Genomic DNA, 18912 nt, shown 5'->3' with positions numbered 1-18912 from the left:
ATTTTTCACTTCCATTTTTCCCCTAAATCTTTAAAATTTACTTAAAATTGTTATTGGCATGAATAGAATTAAGGGTTAACTACGCAACATTTTAAGGTGATTCCAAATTTGTCCAAATTGTTATTGGCATGAATAGACTTAAGGGTTAAGTATAGATAACTATGCAACATTTTAGAGTGATTCTAAATTGGTCTCAATCTTTTAAAATATTTTAAATAACTATCTAACGTTTTAAAAATTGGACATTTGTTAGGACACCTGTGTTAAGCGAGAACATTATCAAATCAGGTGAAGTCGTTACTAGCATTAAATGATGAGATGGATAAATACTGAAGTTGGTTTTTACTAATCGTCTTTTTTGAAGCTCTAATCCCCAAAATTGACCATTTTTAGTCAAGTTAAACAGTAAATTTACGTAGCTAAATGCATCAATTTGAATATTAAAAGCTTCATAGATGACTTCATAATTAAAATGCGTTTTAATATTTATCCAGATCATCACTTAGCACTAGTAAACCTAACAGATGTCATTTTTTTAAAACTTAAGGTAGTTAATTGGAGTATTTTAAAAGAATAGAACCAATTTAGAATCACCTGTGAAGGTTGGATGGTTATCCGGATTTAACCCAAGAATTAATATGATAAAATGGAATTAATCAATAATGAAACTCCATCATTTTTTTTAATGAAATGAAAATTTTAAATTTAATGAGCGGACGGGTGAGTCCGTTATCATCGTTTACTGAGCCCAAACGGCGGGGACCAGAGTTAGTCATTTCCCACTAAAATCAAGGACATAATCGTAATTTGGCTACAGCCTCCAAACTTGATCGCATAAATCGTTTGATTGAGAAACTAAACAAAACATTAGTAATTTCATAAATCTGAAATTATTAAAAAAAATAAAACAAAAATACAAAATTTGCGCAGTTCGTGGCCCGACGATTTATTTACTGCCTCCTCCGCGGCTACGCACAATAAAAGAAAAATCTGTGATGCAAAATTGTTGTTCCACGACTACTTAGTATTACGTTTTTTTTAACGGTATTATATTTTACCGGTAAATAAAAAATTTTATGTTTAATTTTTATCAAATACGAATTTGTTTTACTTTATTAATAACTTATTATTATGAAATTAAACCCACCTTCTTTTTAGATAAATCGTTTTTCAAAAGAATAAAAAATCGCCGCCCCTCTTTTATTTATTGTCCTTTTTAAACCGCAATATTCAGTTACAGGTACAGTTTCGAGAACGAGAATATCTGCTTTTACCTCGTTTTCTCAAAATTATTTATTTCCCTTCTTATAAAACGAAATAAAAAATAAAATTACTGTTAAGAACAAGAGAGAGAAAGTGACGAGAGAGAGAGAGAGAGAGAGGGTCGGCGATTTCCAGTAAATTAAAATAAAAAGGAGGGATTTTTCTTCTTTCCCTCCTCCATTTGGCTCTCTCTTTTCTCCTATCGTTGAGGTTTGCGTTTCTAGAGAGAGAAAGAGGAGAGGGAGAGAGGGAGCTTAGGATTTGGATTTGGGTTTGGATTTGGGATTTGGGATTTGGAATTTGAATTGAATTGAATTTGGTGGTAGTATTTCTCTTTTTCTCTCTGTCTCAACTGTCGCCCGCGTGTTCAACTCGCGTGGTGGCCCAGCACTACGTGACAGACGAAGCCAAACACAAAGGAGAGAGAGAGAGCGAGAGAGAGAAAGCAAAACAGGAATCAAAATTTCAAAAGCCTTTCCCTTTTCTTCTTCCTCTTCCGTTTCGCGATTCATCAAAATTTGTACGCGTTTAATGCTCTCTCTCGGATCTCCAGGTCGCAATCCGTGATCCCCTTCAGAACCCACCTATAAAACGACCCCGTTTTGCTTCCCTTCGTCTTCCTCCTCGCATTCGATTCGATTCTGGAGGTGCCCAGCAATCAATCATGGAGGTGTTGAACTTGTGAAGTAATATGGAAGTTGTGGTTGCGTCAATAAGAACAACAAGAACAATAACAACAACGAGTGGAAGAAGATGACGCTTTACATTGGCCGCGAGTCGTCAAAGGTTTGCTCTTTTTATTCACTTTGCAGTAATGCCCTTTTGTTTTTCCCTTTTTTAATTTTAAAAAAAATTGAGTTTTTGCTTTATTTGTTCTTTACTGATGGTGGTCCTTCTTTCGGTTTTTCTTTTTTTTCGGGGTCTGATTTGTGAAGCTCTGGAAGAGAATCTGCGCTGAGGTAGTCACCGAGATCAATCTTCTCGCCACGAATTGGAAGTATCTTCTCGCCGGTCTAGTTTTTCAGGTGCTTCTTTGTTCTTCTATACGTCTACCTTTTTGGGTTTTTGAAATTCGGAGGGTTCAGGTGAATTTTGTTGAGGATGGTTTTTTTCTGATCGGACAAGTGATTTAGCAAGATGGGATTTTCGCTTTGATGGAGAGAACAGAGAAAGTGGGAGGTTGGTTTTGGTAGAAAGTTCGATCATGGTTGGTTGCATTGGGAACTTTGAGAGAAGATGTATGCTTTTGAGCGTTGGAGGAAGTTCCTATAAGTTTACTAGTGTGATTAGTGTTAAACTTCAAGTTGTAGCAAATTTCATCTCCAAATGATTGATGGGTTTCTATCAGTTTCAGTCCTTTGGATGAGAAAAGTTCCCGTGTGATCGTTGCGATTTTTAATCTTCTTCTCATGTTGGTAATTGATCTTTATATTTCAAGTCTATCTCATTTGCAGTACATACATGGTCTAGCTGCTCGAGGAGTTCATTATATACATCGGCCCGGGCCAACGCTCCAGGATGCTGGTTTCTTTCTTCTTCCAGTTCGTACCTATCATTTTATCTTTGTGAAACTATATAGTGTGAATTTGATCATACAAAGTGCTTTCCTATATTTATTTTTTGGTATTTTGGAATAATGAGTTTTGGTGTTTTTGTAGGAACTTGGGCAAGACAGAGCCTACATCAGTGAGACCCTTTTCACCTTCATCTTCTTATCTTTTGTATTGGTAAGGTTCTTCTGTGTTCTCCTTTGTCATATTGCTTTCATCTCTATCTCTTAATTACACGTGCCGATGTTCTGTTCAACAGTGGGAGTTGTGGTTGTGGATATATTGGAGAAAACGGTGTGTGAAACAAAATCCATGTTGTTTCTGATATTAGGATGCATGGAAGGCATCAAGTCCAATATTGTAATTTACACTTTGAGATGTGATGATTTATTGTTTGAATGGTGATTAAAAAGTGTTTTTTGTTTCAATGACTATTGATTCTTTGGTTAGCTTTGATGCGTATTTGTGTTCAGAAGGCCAGGATATAAAAGTGAAATGAAACATTATTGGTGGTGACTTAATCGGAAGCAGTTCTACATCACTAATACTTACGCGCTTCAGAATTAATAGTATTTTCCTGATTAATTTTTCCCAATTTCTTTAACAGAAAATGCCATGGGACGTTTTTCCTCCCTTTTGATAGTTTCTTTATTTAATATTCTTCTTTTCTTTATAAGTTTTAAAAGTTTAGGCGTGTTTTATGCAATACCATCTTTTAAATTAGAGCACTTAAATTTAACATGTTATCTGCTGTCCATTTAGGGTTTTAATTTTATTTCCTTATGAACTTTCTAGGGTGTCTTTTTCTTTGATTTATTAATATGTCTTCATCTTATTGCGCACTATTATTATGGTTTATTCTCTAACAAGTACCAGTCAGGCTTGTGAGCTTCACAGGAAAGTTCAGTTTTATTTATATTTTTCCTCATGTGGTGCATGTTCTGTTGCAGTGGACCTTCCATCCTTTCATTTTCAAGGGCAAAAAGATTTACACAGTTCTCCTCTGGTGTAGGGTTCTAGCATTCTTATCAGTAAGTGGTGATAACATGTTTTGAGAAGTTAGTTCTGTGATAAAACTGAGAAATATTGATTCATTTTGGTTTGATATGTGAACTTTTATTTTATTTACATTAACTTGTACCTTGTCTGACAAACTCATAAGAAACTTATGACAGTTAATTTGATGTTTTGGACCATAAGATTTCCAATTTTTTTCTGCTGATTTTGCGTCATTTCATGAGTTCCTTTCTTTTCTAGGTGCTGTTAGAGAGATAAATTGGGTAAAAAAATTTTGTTTTTCAAAAAAGAAAACAAGGGTTTGTCATTTAACTTGTGCCGTGAACCCATGTTTTATAGTTTTAATCATGTAGTAGTCTAGGCACGGGGCTGGTGACAAATATATTCCCTACCTTTTTGGTCTGACAGTTTCCACTGTTTATTGCAGGCTTGTCAGTTTCTGCGGATTATCACATTCTATTCCACCCAGCTTCCTGGTCCAAATTACCATTGTCGAGAGGTAGGTTGGTTGTTTACCTTTTTGTCGGTTTTGTTGTATACCCTAGGATGTAGTATAGAGTAGAGATTACGTTTTATTTATGTTTGAATTTATTTCTCTATTGGCGGGGTACAAAACTCTCTGTATGTTGTAATAAGCTAAGAAGCTCTATTTTAATTGTGCAGGGTTCTAAACTTGCCAGGCTGCCTCCTCCGGAAAGTGTATTAGAAGTCTTCTTGATCAGTAAGTTATCTTCTTGTAGTCCGGGCACTTGGCATATTACTTCACATAATATGTTTCTGTGCTGATTTGTGTTTGCTAAATATGCAGTTCCGCATGGTGTACTTTATGGTTGTGGTGATTTGATTTTCTCGTCACATATGATATTTAGTCTAGTCTTTGTGCGCACTTATCAGAAATACGGTACACAAAGGTAAGCATAGCTTTGGCTCATGGCTGACATCAATTTTAAGTGGTGGTTATTTGACTTGCTGCTGAGATAAATATGCTGCTTTTGATTTGTTGATCAATGCAGGTTTATAAAGCAGTTAGCTTGGTTACTCGTTGTGATCCAGAGTTTCTTGATTGTGGCATCCCGCAAACATTACACGGTTGATGTTGTTGTTGCATGGTATGGAGATTTTTGCATACTTTCATCTTTACCTATGTTATAAAAGCATGTAAGTATTGTTTCTAACTTCTTTATTTGGTTGAACAATATGATCTCCTGCAGGTATACTGTTAATTTGGTCGTATTCTTTATCGACAAGAAATTGGCAGGTGAGGATGCCTCCATTTTTTTTTCGTTCTGTTTTCTCCATATTTTTGGATGCCAACCAATGAGCAGTGATACTAACATAATTGTAATTGCAGAATTACCTGACCGGACCAACGGAGCTGCATCTCTCTTGTTACCGCTAAGCACAAAGGACAAGGATGGTAAGACCAAAGAAGAGAACCACAAGCTATTGAATGGAATTGTCGGAGACCCTGCTGATCGGGTATAGTGAATCTTCATGAGTAAATTCTATTGATATCATCATACCAGCACCATTTTGTGATCTGGGCAATCATCTTACAAACTTTTTGCTGCTATATATATCCAGAGACAAAGAACTCAAGTTAACGGCAAGACTCTAGATGACGTAAACACAGTACATGCTGATGCTACAATGAACGGTGCATAGAACGGAAGGATTATGTCGTTGCAACAAGGTGACTTGATGTGATTTGTTTAATAGGGGCCCTGGGTTTGAAAGTTGTGTCTTGTGTGTGTTACGGGTTCTGTGCTGGAAACACGACGTGATTTGTATTCTAATAGAAAAGGGATTGGGGTTGGTTTTTGTGTTTTCCAGTCCTGCTTTTGTTCTAGTTCAGATAACACCAGCATCTTCATGCACAATAGATCTTAGATGATTTTCCCTTCAACTTGCCGGTAAAATGGGCCGAATAGTCTGGTTAAGAGGACTTACCTGCACTCGGGATGTTACTGTGGTAGTATCCCAAATCAATACACATTACCATGTTTTTTATTTGTTCCAAAGTGTTACTGGTTTCAAATACCGCCACAATAGTATTCCAAGAGTTGGACATTGTATTAGACGTGGACGAGAGGGGAAGAGGGCATATGATGGTATATGTGCCACCACCCCCTACATTGTTCTGCAGTTTTTCCTTTTGAGTAGGAACTTGGAAGTTGGAAGGACCCCCTCCCCAACAAAATTGAGACCTCACCCTCACATGTGCCCTCTTCTCTTATCACGTGGAGGGATAACGTGCTTCCTATCTTTTACTCCCCTAACAAACTCAAATTCTAAATGCGGTTAAGTTGCATTTTCTTTAACATGGGGTGAAAAATATTTGGTATAAAAGTTGGCATGCTTAGACTATAATGGTCCATGATTAAACCCCAAGGGGGCTTTAGTTTGCCCTCATTAAAGTTCACTAGACTGGACAAAATTAAGGGTTAGTCCAGCTTCATGTTTGTTCCCAACAAGAATTAGCTTTAGTGAGACTAGTTCTCACTCGCCTTGACTACAGGCAGGACTATCCGGTCTTAGCGAGTACCCTCGAGAACCATGGGACTAGCTAAGACCATCATCTCTCTCATCCTTGTCTTGTTGGATGACTACTCACGGCCACTCCTTGTGACGTCTGACCACACATTATCGTTAACTTTCTGATTTGACTATCTCTTTCAAATACGTTTCACAACCAATTTTCACATAAAAAATATACCAAACTAAAGTTGGGAGTGAGGGGATGGTGAGTAGTTTGTTGGTGGTGCTAACCTCATCCAATTCAACGAGGTTTGGTCAGAAAACATGATAGAAAACCTGCAACTCGTCGGAAAAAATGGAGATGTGAGGTTTCGTCGAATAACACAGAGCTAGAGTGAGGGAGAAAGGAGAGAGAGTGTGGAATCGAGAGGGAGTTGGACAGAAAAAAGAGAGAGATAGAGACTGGAATTAACATATCTAATCTAGGAGAAGGAAGGGTGGGACTGGAGAGGGAGAAAAAGAGGGAGAGAGTGACGGTGAAGGAAGGAAAAGAGGAAGAAAAAGATAGGTTAATAATAAAATATTAATTAATTAAATAACATAATATTATTTATTCTGCTTTTTAGTCCGACAGTGCACCAAACGCTTCATTAAGCTAGTCTAGCTTAGTCTATTCTAAGCCAATCCAGCTTAATCCCTCAAGTTAGTCCAGTCCGAGATAATCCAATGTAACAAACGCACCCTAATATCTCCCCCCTTCATCATTTCTACCCAATTATTCCGTTGAAACCAATCCTTTATGCATCCCAACGCATTGCGTCGGACACTCACAAGAATCATATAAATCTCATTTTCATACAAGTTTCATCTGTGTATTAGTGCCTCGACACAGTGCACGTGAAAATTTCTCGTCCCAAACCACGTTCTTCGATCGAGCTTATGCACGCGTGAGCACATATGTTCATGTCAAACATATAGATGAATGGTGATTTGAACTTAATCCATGTAATTGATCATTGCAAACAAGATCTTTAAATTTGTACTTTTAATAATTATTTTCTTTTTGCTTGGTTAAATTATAGTTTGAAAGACATGGGCTAGATCACAGAAAAATTGCTTGCTAGGCCATGTGAGCTTTTTTGTTGATACTCGACAGCATGGAGGCCCCAATGTGCCTGCCTCATCCCCCTCTCTTCACTCATGAGTTATATGAGATGCATAATGCCATACTTGGTTGCCATGGCCAGAAAGCACGCAGGCGCAATTTCAGCTGCAAAAAGTTGGTCAACAAGTGTATTATTTGTCCAATACACAGTTGTTATGTGGTCCGGTAATATGAAGAGCAATCTACTTGATACAGGTAGATTGTAACTGAATCGTCTTGTGTCAACGAAATAAAGTCGCGTATAGAAAATCGTAAAATACAATGTTGGGACAATACAATGACAATGCACCTGTGTTGTAAAAATCGTTGTCATGTGAAGTAAGAGGTGAAAAATCATGATTGAGGCATGTCTAGGCTTTTAAAAAACGCACCACTTTTCTCCATCGATTTGCTTTTTTTCTTTCTTTTTAATGTGTAAAGGAAGGGGTCCTCTAGACACCCATATGGGTGCATGTTACACTGTTACTACTTATAGCAACACTTGTCACACTATTGTCTGATCAATCATGCTCATCTTTCATTTTTTTTTCTCTTGTTTGGGGAAACATGCAATAGGTAAAAGGTTGATCTGGTTTTTCCCAAAAAGAAAAGGTTAAATTTGATCGACTAAGCCTTCAACAGTAATTCAGGCGAGTGTGATACTATACGTAAGAATTAGATCTCGTGAATTTGATTTGTATTATACTATTATTTCAGTGGTGTGAGTTTGATACAGATGAGTTTTATATATTAAATACAGGACCCATCTACTATATTGTATAAGTATTACACTCATGAGAATCACTCTTGTATCACTTAGATTTTCCGAACCTACTGTAGATGTTTGCTTCTATATTATTGGTATCATAATCAATTTCCCGGTCTAGTGTGGGAGTCCTAGTTCTCTAAAACAAGTAAGTTAAAAGACTGTTAAGTAACAATGAAAAGTTGCTTGTTTGGCCACAACGTGCATAGCCAATTTTACCCAACATTGGACTTTCTATTGCTACAATCTGAAGACGGGTAAAAAGTTAAAAACGATTCTCCTTCTATAATTTGGAATTGCCCCCCTTCCAAAAGCCAAAGGAACCTAGTCAAGGTACAACTTTTGTTTTTCTTTCTTGTCTTGTAACAAATGTATCTCTCTCTAAAATATACGTGTCACAATGAGAGAAACTATATACAATGAATGATTGGGCATATTTTCTTCACTTGATCAGCCTCCATCATGTAAAAATCATCAAATGTAACAAGCAAGAGGTTGAGATTGCAAACACGTGGCATGTGTATATCAGTATTAGGTATAGTGTAGTTACCTTGAATCCGAATAGACACGTAATTGCATATCACCGGTAGTATGACAAATTTTCTCGACGGACCCTCCTTTGTTATGTTCAGAGTAGAAAATATAGTGAGCCTTACTTGCATTAACAAATTAATTACCCTTGTACGACTAATTTGCAATCTACCTTATCTTTAATACACACATTATCGTATACAACTGATTATATAACAGATTTTCTCGCATGACCACTTTATGTTACGTAAAGATCAGTAAATATGGCGCGGAGACGTTAAGATCGCAAACACGACTTTTGATAGCAGTATTAGTAATTGTATTAACAAATTAGTTACCCGTAATCATGATACAACAAGGCATTGTATGCATGGAATATCTCTACCATTAAAATTAAAAGTCATCATCTTTTAGGCATAAAGAGAGACCAATTAGGCCAATGTTGTCACACATCATAACGGTGAATAAAGTTTTGTTTAAGGCCAAGATTGTCACCACCAACTACCATCAATTCGATTGTTTGTCAACATTTTGTAACGGAATAATGGCCTCCCTGAGATGGGACCCTACTTGTCAATTTGTGAAAGAAAGTGGGGAGATCATATAATGTGTATAAACTGATGGGGACTAAACAAAACATAAAATCCAATCTTGAATATCTGAAAAACTTAAGTAGCGGTGTCCGACCACCTTATTGCATACGTGCGTTTACAAAATCATAAATATTGTTCAAGTTTAGTCCTATCTTATTTAAAACAGGTCATATTCGGTGTGAGAGCTAATCTAGTCACGTATTCTACGACTAAGAGAGATATTAGGGCGTGTTTACGCACCCGTAATCGGAATGAGAATAAAAAGTCTAATTCCGATTACGGATCATTCTTGTGTTTACTACGATATTGAAGAATCAGACTTTGTTGGGCCCACATAAAAAATGGAATTCAACTTTTTTTTTTTGGAGGAATTGAATTCTTTGATAGAGGGTGAGAATGCATGATTTTTACCAATTATACCCCACATATTTTATAAAATGCGAAGTTTGCCTATGGTGTATTTATAGTAGTTTGGAGATAATGACCTAAACAAAAGCAGTTAGAGAAATTAAAGTCTGCCTAGGGTGTATTCATAGTAATTCGGATAAACGCTTAATTGCAGAGCAAGTTTACAACGAAATAGGTCTCTATGTAGGGGAAAAAAAAGGTTTCAAATATATGGAAAAGGGGCAAAAAAAAATTATGCATTATATTGTAAAGAGGTAGAAAGTATTCTACTTGATTTCAGACAGTTCAGTAAATAACTTATATTTGAATTCAATTCTAATTCTTTCTCAACTCAATTGCTCTTAAATTGATTATAGATTAGTAAACGTACCATTACCGAGGAGTAATTAATCAAAAGAAAGAATTTTACACACCAACTCATCCATTAGTTTGTTTGACTTTGTTGACCCCATTAAATTAACAAAACAAAACGGCCATTGATTTGACCACTAACACTAATCCACTCCCTTGGAGAAAAAAAAATGAAAAGACAAGAAAAGAGAGGGAAAAAGATCATGACTTTGCAGAAGAAAAAGGCCCTTTCCTTTTCAAATTTTTTGCAACATAAAACAGAGCCACTCGCACTCTGAAAGTCTGACACACACACCAAGCGTGAGAGACACATTCACACTGATAACCACCTCCCAATGGGATCCCTTCAAATCCAAACAATAACACTAATTAATTAACAATTTAACAATAATAATCATCTTAAACACTAATTAAGAATTTAATTTGATTTTTTTTTATAATGTATTTTTTTATATTTACTTTGTTAACAGTGAACTTGCTGGGAGCAGCTACTTGGACTGAAAGCTCCTGAGAAATGAATCAGCTTTGGATCCAGAACTTTACTCTCTGAACTCTGAAGATTCAAAAACTGCAACCTCCTCTGTTTTCCTCTGTTTCTCTCTGATTGATGTCCACCGTCTGATCATCTGACTTTCCCACTCCCACACTCGCTCTCCACTGCTGGATCTCAAATGGGAGCCCGCTGCTCCAGATTCTCCTTCTGCTGGTTCCACTCCCACCTTAAACCCTCCGACCTCGAATCCTCCGAACTGGGTAACCAACCCTTCTTCTCTGTGTTCCGTTTTTGTTTTTTGAGCTTCTGAGTGGGATTCGGACCATTCGGTCACTGTTTTGTTGCAGACAATGGGGGCAAAAGCGACAAAAGCATATGGCCGGCCTTCACGGAGTACAGCCTCGACCAACTGAAAGCCTCCACGTCCGGCTTCTCCTCCGACAACATCGTCTCCGAGCACGGAGAAAAAGCTCCGAACATTGTCTACAGGGGAAAGCTCGACAACGGCCGCTTAATCGCCGTCAAGCGATTCAACAAGCTCGCCTGGCCCGACAATCGCCAATTCCTCGTCCGTCAAACTCAACCCTCCTTCCACTTTTCAACATTTCGATAAATCCCAGTCCCAGATTTTTGTTTTCTGAAAAAATAAGGAAAGGTTGAATCATTTTTGTTTGCAGGAGGAGGCGAGGTCGGTGGGGAGCCTGAGGAGCGAGAGGCTGGCGAATCTGATCGGATGCTGCTGCGAAGGGGAGGAGCGGCTGCTCGTGGCGGAGTTCATGGCGCACGAGACGCTGGCGAAGCACTTGTTCCACTGGGAGAGCCAACCGATGAGGTGGGCGATGAGGCTGAGGGTGGCGCTGTATCTTGCTCAGGCTCTCGACTATTGCAGCAGCAAAGGTCGAGCCTTGTACCATGATCTCAATGCCTACAGGGTTTTGTTTGATCAGGTAGGTTATAAAGTCTTCTGTTTTTCGAATTGGATTGAATTTTTTGGGGGTTAATCTTTTTGTTTTTTTTTGTTATAATCGAGTGGAAGGGAATGCAACAACTTCCCGCGAGGTTACGAATCGTGGGTTTATCTGTTTTTTATTATTTACCATTTGGGTTTTTTATTTTGTACACAGGATGGTAATCCCAGGCTGTCATGCTTTGGCCTCATGAAGAATAGCAGGGATGGCAAGAGTTACAGTACAAACTTGGCTTTCACTCCTCCTGAGTACCTCAGGACAGGTATGATCACTTTGATCGAAAAGATTTTGGTTTAGTATTAGCGACATTGTGCTTTTGAATTTCGTCTGAGGCACTGTCGTGAAGACCCATTTGCTTAGAACTGAATTCGAATTTGGGGAATCAATTCACTGAATTGGGGATTTCTGTACTGAAAAGTTAATTAACAAGCTTTTGTGCCACCTTTATTCTTTATAAGAACAAGGGTTTCATCAATCTCTTTCAGTATAATTCGATGTTAGAAGGATGCCAGGTTGTATATTGGACTGTCGGTGGCACGCATGGAAACCAGGATTACATATTTGATCTGTTTTCCCCTTTCCTTTAAGTTACGAATTGCATTGGGTTTCAAGCTTTCAATATGATCAAAAGGTACTATAACTTCATAAGTATACACATGCTTTGGTTGGCAGGTAGGGTGACGCAAGAAAGTGTAATATACAGCTTTGGAACGTTGTTGCTTGATCTTCTAAGTGGCAAACATATTCCCCCCAGCCATGTGAGTTCTATGGTGATTTTTCTTTACAATGACGTTTCACGATATATAGTAGCAGGGAATTAAAGGACCCAAAAAAAAAAAAAAAAAATCTCTATTGGAAAGAAACTTACTACATGAGTTTCTTTGGATGCCTAATAGCAAGCTAGGGTCCCGGAATCTTTGCATAAATATGCACTGTGTTTGGGAAAAGAGAAAATAAAGATATCTAAATGTTTGGTCTCAACTAAACAATTCCAAAATATGGGTGAATTCCCCCTGATTATCGTTTTCTTTGTTTCATTTGGTCCCTCCCCACTTAGTGGGAAAAGGCTTTGTTGTTGTATTTGGTCCCTAGTAGTTATGGATTCTTTGTAGCTTGGTGTTTGGGTAATAATACTGGTAAGCAGTTTCATGCTCCTACCGCTAATACTTTTTTGCTTCAAAAGTTGGTCCTTGGTGATTGCAGAAGTAATACTTGTAAACTGATGAAAACTAACCGTTATTAACACCCATAGGACCCTTCTGTTTTATGACTCCTAATGAATTAGGGGTGACCATGTTTGCATGTCTTGTTTGAAGGCACTAGATCTAATTCGCGGAAAGAATTTCCTGATGCTAATGGATTCTGCTTTGGAGGGTAATTTCTCAAACGATGACTGGAACTGAGTTAGTACGCTTAGCTTCCCGTTGTCTGCAATATGAAGCTCGGGAGCGGCCAAATGCAAAGTCCCTCATCACTGCTCTCATGTCACTTCAGAAAGAAACAGAGGTAAGGATTCTTTCATTATTGTTACTGTGGATCTCACATATTTCATATAATCCCATACAAATATTAGGTCTAGATTCTTACTTTTTCCTCGTAATGCACTGCACCCCTCAAACGTATAACTAGGCTTTCCCTAGTACATACATTATTACTCACTCACAACATGCATTATTTCCTCTTTCTTTGTTTTGCGTCTCTATTCTAACATGATATCAGAGCCACCAATTAATGGTTTCACTAATTTGTTAGCTATTACCAGCTATCACTGTCACCGCGGTGATCTGTTATATTGCAACCAACCATCTCTGCACACCGTCTATATTCCTTCTCTCTTTAATCCGAATATCTTTTGGTCAAATCAGTTTAACAGTATCCCAATTTGATTTCATATAGTAAGAATTCGAACCTAACACATGTCTACGTTGTTATGTGAAATGTGAGAAAAACATTGACAACATCTGAAAATCATGGGTGATAACGAGAAACTACCTTGAACTTGTATAAACAAGCCAGATATAGGTTAGAGTCGTTTGACCCCGAGTTTGAGAAAGATGCATTGTAATATCTGACATGTATAGCTGAGATATTTCACATAATTAACGTAGAGTCCTAGACATGAATTGGGTTTATATTCTTCTAAACTTGTGTTGTCTCTGGTACCATTGTAATAGATCGCAAACCCTAAGCCTTTTACGTTTTTACCCACTTTGATGCACTATCTCTCTCTTATGTTATTCTTAAATTGTTTACCTTTTCGAGTGTGATTATACCCGTCACCTTTTCTTGATACTAACCGCTTTTCTTTTTCAACTTAAAAACAGATGCGGGGAAGGAAATTTCTTGCTTAAAGTGAAATTTACTTTTCCCCTATTCAATTGTGGACATGGCATTGTTTAGTGTTAGCCTGCCATTTAACAGCTATAAGTTTGCTTGAGAAGGGTAAAATTTCTCATTGCATAGTTTTCAAACAGGTTGCTTCACATGTTTTGATGGGTATTGCACATGAAACCGCATCCTCAACACAGCCATTGGCATTAACACCTTTTGGAGAAGCTTGTTTGAGAAGGGATCTCACTGCCATACATGAAATATTGGAAAAGAATGGATACAAGGACGATGAAGGCATTGCTAATGAGGTTTGTTCCTGTCTGCCCCGTACTCGATTTTTGAACTGTGATATTCGATAGAAAGATTGTGTATGTGAAGTTTGATAAGCAACAAGTGCTTGTTTTAAATATAATTTTTTACTGTAGTGCTAATTTTGCTCGAGATATTTGGCCCTGCAGCTTTCTTTCCAGCTGTGGACTAATCAAATGCAGGAGACTTTGAATTCTAAGAAGAGTGGAGATTCTGCTTTTCGAGCTAAAGAATTTACAACTGCGATTGATTCCTATACAGAAGTGAGTTTTTGTTCGGGAATAATTTTAAACTGGTTGCCTAACTTAAAGACATTCAAAAAGTGACCTGTACCTGGATTTTATATTTTATTTTTCAAGAATGCTCCCAAACAGTTTAGTAAGCCTCAGAGTCTGATAGCAGTTTCAGATTTTGTTCATTTCTGCACTGTTTCTGTACGTAAACTGTCGATCATATGATATAAATTGTCAAACAGTTTTCTCTTATTTGCAATGCTATTGGGAAAGATCAGGAGACTAGCATTGGCTGACTTATGTTTGCACCCTCTTCTGGTGTCTTTTGTAGTTCATTGACGGCGGGACCATGGTATCACCCACGGTGTATGCTCGGCGCTGCCTCTCTTACCTGATGAGTGGTATGGCACAAGAAGCTCTTGGGGACGCTATGCAAGCCCAGGTGGTTTCTCCCGAGTGGCCGGCGGCTTTATATCTTCAAGCAGCTTGCCTGTTCAGGCTTGGCATGGACAATGATGCACAAGAAACACTCAAAGATGGCACAAATTTGGAAGCCAAAAAGAACAAAACTTGAAGTGTATAGCCTAAGAATTTTTCTTTTTCTTCCCCTTCATCTTTTCCTCCGTTAACATCCCGGCGACGCTTTTATTCGTAGTATTTTGTTTAGTCTTGTATCTAATTCATTATTGTTATGATTTGGGTATTTTAAGGCTTTAAGCTTTGCTTGCTTCAATTCAGGATTTTCGGAAGATTATTCTCTTGGTTTTGATAATTTGTGTTTCTGGCATCCCTGTGAACGATTATTAACACATATGGTTCGCCTTTCCTACTTTAGCATTGTGGAATCAAAAGTCGATTCCTTTTCTCAATTTGAGAACACCACCGGTTGATTGCCGGCGCAACCAGGAGCGTGCAGTGTATTCTCCGTTACGAGGACAACATCGAAACGACCAATTTGCCAACCATTGACGTAACTACGTGCATGCTGAGGTTTATCCATTACAAGAGCGGATTCGTGAACTTCAAGTAACAGGGGCGTGAGTCTCTTTTGACACAAATTGAGCGGCTCTCGCGCTAAGCAGCAAATCTCCGCGAAATAATACATTGATCTCATACTCCAATTCATGACTTGTTCGTACCATGTAAGTAAACATGCCACATAGGTTTGCCGAGTAACATATAGTAGTTGAACTTGATGATGTGGTTGGATGTAGTATGATACAAGAACAATGAAGCAATTTTACAATTCAATTCAGCAATCTTCCTACTCTTCAGAGAATACCACATCCTCCGGCCAAAACAAAAAAAAAAAAAAAGAAATATATATTTTATATAATTATATTTCGGGTTAGGATCGAGGGATACCCATTTTTTGACACGTAAAAAGCCTTGAAGAGAAGACCAGATAAACGCTGCGACTTATGAACAAGAAGCACTCTAGAGAAGTGGGCATGAGGGAACATATGATGTATTACTACTAATCTATATGAACGCTGCAGCTTTCTTTTACACTTGTTTTCTTCCTTTTGATTATCCAATTTTCTCAACACTTTGCTCGGGATTTCACGACGGAACGTTGAAGTGAAAGAGCCATGATATGACAAAAGCAAATACCATGCAGGCAAGAAGGAAGTTGAGGAAGCGGTGACCGTGCCAGAAACTTTGAGTTTCTGTGGACGGCCCTGGGGCGGCAACTGAAGCTGTTGCTGAGGCAGTACTGGATTCGTTCGACTGCTCTGTGAACTCAATGTCATTTGGCCCAACGACGTTGCGTGCAACTGCCTGGCATATCTCACAGGTCCTGGAAAGTGGAAAACATGTAGTGAAATCAATACAGTATCCTAATCGTTATCATCTAAAAGACTAATTTCCAATGAATAACAATCTCAGAAGCAGGCGATAAGTTTACGTGAGGTAAGCGGAAATCAATTAAATAAACCAAGATGAATCACTATGGCTGGATGAGAAAACAAATTAAACTCTGAAACCTACAATCAAGAATCAAAGGCCAACATCCTAGTTCTACTTTTAACGAGACAAATTGCCATTTTTTGATACAAATGTCGGCAGGCCGCGAAGTTTACCACCCCACTCAACAGTCGTGAAATTTCTGTGAGAGATAAAAGTTTAAGACTAAAAGGTAGGAGTGTAACAACTAACAAGACGAACAGCATATGCGAGATCATATTGCACAGCTTTTACAAATATACAATAAAATTTCATAAAATCTCATCAGATTCAAACATCGAAATTATCAGGTTTCATATGAAGTATCTGCACCATGTATTTGTTAAGGATTTGGATATCAATGTCTAGCTCTAAGGAATCTCTGAGCATCACCAGGACATGTGCAAATTGCAATAACGAGATATAACACAATGGCTGCCAACTGGGATTAAAAGTGGCAATGCCACCACACATCTTACCGTCAGCATCTATTCTGGCATTGCTACACATATAATTGAGAGATTCTCTCAAGAAACCAAGTTTTAGTCCCAGTGGCTTCACCGTCCAATACATGATTGCATTGTTTGTTTAAAAAGTGCACGACTCATCCAATGAACGATTGTCATATGGTGAAATAGTGACATGAGAGAACCCTCATGATAAACGACAGATGGCAATCCGTCAAAAGCTCGATTACTTTGAATTCAAAACATTAGACCAATAATTCTCCATCTATCATACTCAAAATATGCATATGAAAAGTGATTTGTCACTAAGCATGGTGGATGAATAGGAAATGTGGATATACACACAGGAAATCACCAATTATTTAGTGCTTAGGCAGACAACCCAAGGATTAATAAATCGAGTGGAAATATCAGTAAGATGTCATATCCCTACTTTCGTAAAAGCGAAAGAGAATCACAGAGGAGCAGAGATTCCTAAACTTGTAGAAAAGACAAAGCAGTACTTGGACACATTTCAATGCTTTCCCCTTTCCCTTTGCTTTGTCTGCCCTCTTTGAATAATCCTCTCCTTTTTCGACACGATGATATTCTAAATTAATCTAGTCTACATAATGAGAATTTTTAACGCAAGAGAGCGGCAATACTAATAAGATCAATTGGCCTAACTCACGTTTGAACTGCATATCTCCTATCCAGAACCTTTCTATGTGTTAACCAACTATTACTAGACTTACTTCGACACTAAGAATCGGGTAAATCTCGATCAATTAAGGGCTAACTAGATTATCAAATGTAATCACAATCATAAACTATACCAAATAAAAAATATAAGTATAATGCTACAAACTAAATACCGAGGTCCAGTGTTCGATTCTCCATTCCGCCCTAGGGGGTAGCTGTCACTTAATATTTAGTGATATTCCTCTTCACTTGTTAGTGAGAGGTGTTAGGTTCGATTATCGCCAAAGACGAATTTAAATCATATTATTGCTAGCTAGGCTAAACTTTGCGTTCCTTTTAATGTAGATAATATTGTCTTTTAAAAAAAAAAAAAAAAAAAAAAAAAAAGCTAACGATTACCGAAAGGACTTGAAATTTAATATGTATGAAAAAAACAGAGAGAAATTAACTCACTTGTTGCCCTTAATCTTGAACCACGTATCAGCACAGTTCTTGTGGGCAGCAGCCAAATCATCCTTGCAAGAACAACCCAATTCAATCGGAGCCCCGGATTCGTGGCTGTTACTCTCCAAACCCAGATGACAAATCCGACAATCTCTCTCTACTCTATCCAAATGCACCTTAATTTCCGGCACACCAATCTCAATTTCGACAACCTCGACCGAACTGTCCGAAACAGACGAGGCTCTCCGGGAATCCGACACCACGCCGATCTGAGACGCAAAATTGTACTCGTCGTAGGAGCCGCCATTGGTCGAGAAGAACTGAGTGTAACACGACCCGTCGTCTGCGTCGGAGAAGCAGACGCTGCTTCCGCCGTCGGCGCTTCCGGAGAAGGAGCGGCGGTGGGGCCCTTGCTCTAAGTCGACTTGGGACATGTTCCGAGGTTAAAAGTTCAAAAACCCAGAAGCTGAAACTCTGCCGGAAAGCAAAGAACAGAGCATTCAGACATTAAAGTTTGGAGCTTTGGGGTGTTTCTAACACTAAATTGAAGAAATATTTGATGGAATATGAGGATTTAGGGAAGTGGGTTTTGTTGGATTAGGTGCACATCGACTCCATTAAGATTGTTTATGCTGGAAATTTGTTACCAACAAAATTAAGGACAAAGGTTAGGCTTGCAAGCTTGAAGAGTGTAGAGAGAGAGAGAGAGAGAGAGAGAGAGAGAGAGAGTGGTGTCAGAGACCAAGAGTCATGCTTTGGAGACTTGGAACTGAGGTCCCCTCATGGAGAAGGAAGAGATATACAGAAAACGTGCAGTGGGTGCACTGATTATTTCAGAAGAGAGATTTTCGTTGATAAAGATTAAAGACAACTGCAAATTTATAAAAAGCAATGATAAGTGGAAAAAATAAAGAAAAAAAGAAGAAAAAGTTGGTGGA

General features: G+C 38.1%; 3 protein-coding genes across 3 annotated transcripts; 2 read left to right on the top strand and 1 right to left on the bottom strand.

The window, feature by feature from the left end:
- Positions 1–1904: 1904 nt before the first annotated feature.
- LOC103949419 (phosphatidylinositol:ceramide inositolphosphotransferase 2) lies at positions 1905–5736 on the top strand. The gene is made up of 12 exons (XM_009360533.3): positions 1905–2049; positions 2199–2288; positions 2718–2804; positions 2922–2990; positions 3764–3844; positions 4258–4329; positions 4494–4551; positions 4639–4741; positions 4844–4939; positions 5042–5088; positions 5182–5309; positions 5415–5736. The coding sequence occupies exons 1-12, from the start codon at positions 2017–2019 to the stop codon at positions 5493–5495; spliced, it is 945 nt and encodes a 314-aa protein (XP_009358808.1). The 5' UTR covers positions 1905–2016; the 3' UTR covers positions 5496–5736.
- A 4775-nt stretch (positions 5737–10511) lies between these two features.
- On the top strand, positions 10512–15189 carry LOC103949420 (serine/threonine-protein kinase BSK6). The gene is given in 10 exon segments (XM_009360535.3): positions 10512–10854; positions 10942–11162; positions 11272–11541; positions 11719–11824; positions 12235–12320; positions 12879–12956; positions 12958–13068; positions 14037–14201; positions 14352–14465; positions 14767–15189. Coding segments are annotated over 10 exon segments (1476 nt in total). The 5' UTR covers positions 10512–10772; the 3' UTR covers positions 15010–15189.
- A 557-nt stretch (positions 15190–15746) lies between these two features.
- LOC103949421 lies at positions 15747–18890 on the bottom strand. The gene is made up of 2 exons (XM_009360536.3): positions 17984–18890; positions 15747–16236 (listed from the first exon to the last, which is right to left on the bottom strand). Exons 1-2 carry the CDS (start codon positions 18406–18408, stop codon positions 15999–16001), a joined length of 663 nt encoding a protein of 220 aa, XP_009358811.2. The 5' UTR covers positions 18409–18890; the 3' UTR covers positions 15747–15998.
- Positions 18891–18912: the final 22 nt, after the last annotated feature.

This window comes from the organism of the source record quoted next, unplaced genomic scaffold (genome assembly GCF_019419815.1).
Source record: "Pyrus x bretschneideri cultivar Hongxiangsu unplaced genomic scaffold, Pyrus_bretschneideri_v1 Contig2, whole genome shotgun sequence".
In the NCBI taxonomy this organism is placed as follows: Eukaryota; Viridiplantae; Streptophyta; class Magnoliopsida; order Rosales; family Rosaceae; genus Pyrus; species Pyrus x bretschneideri.
The sequence above is the reverse complement of the archived record's forward strand: the minus strand, read 5'-3'. Positions and strand labels throughout refer to the sequence as shown.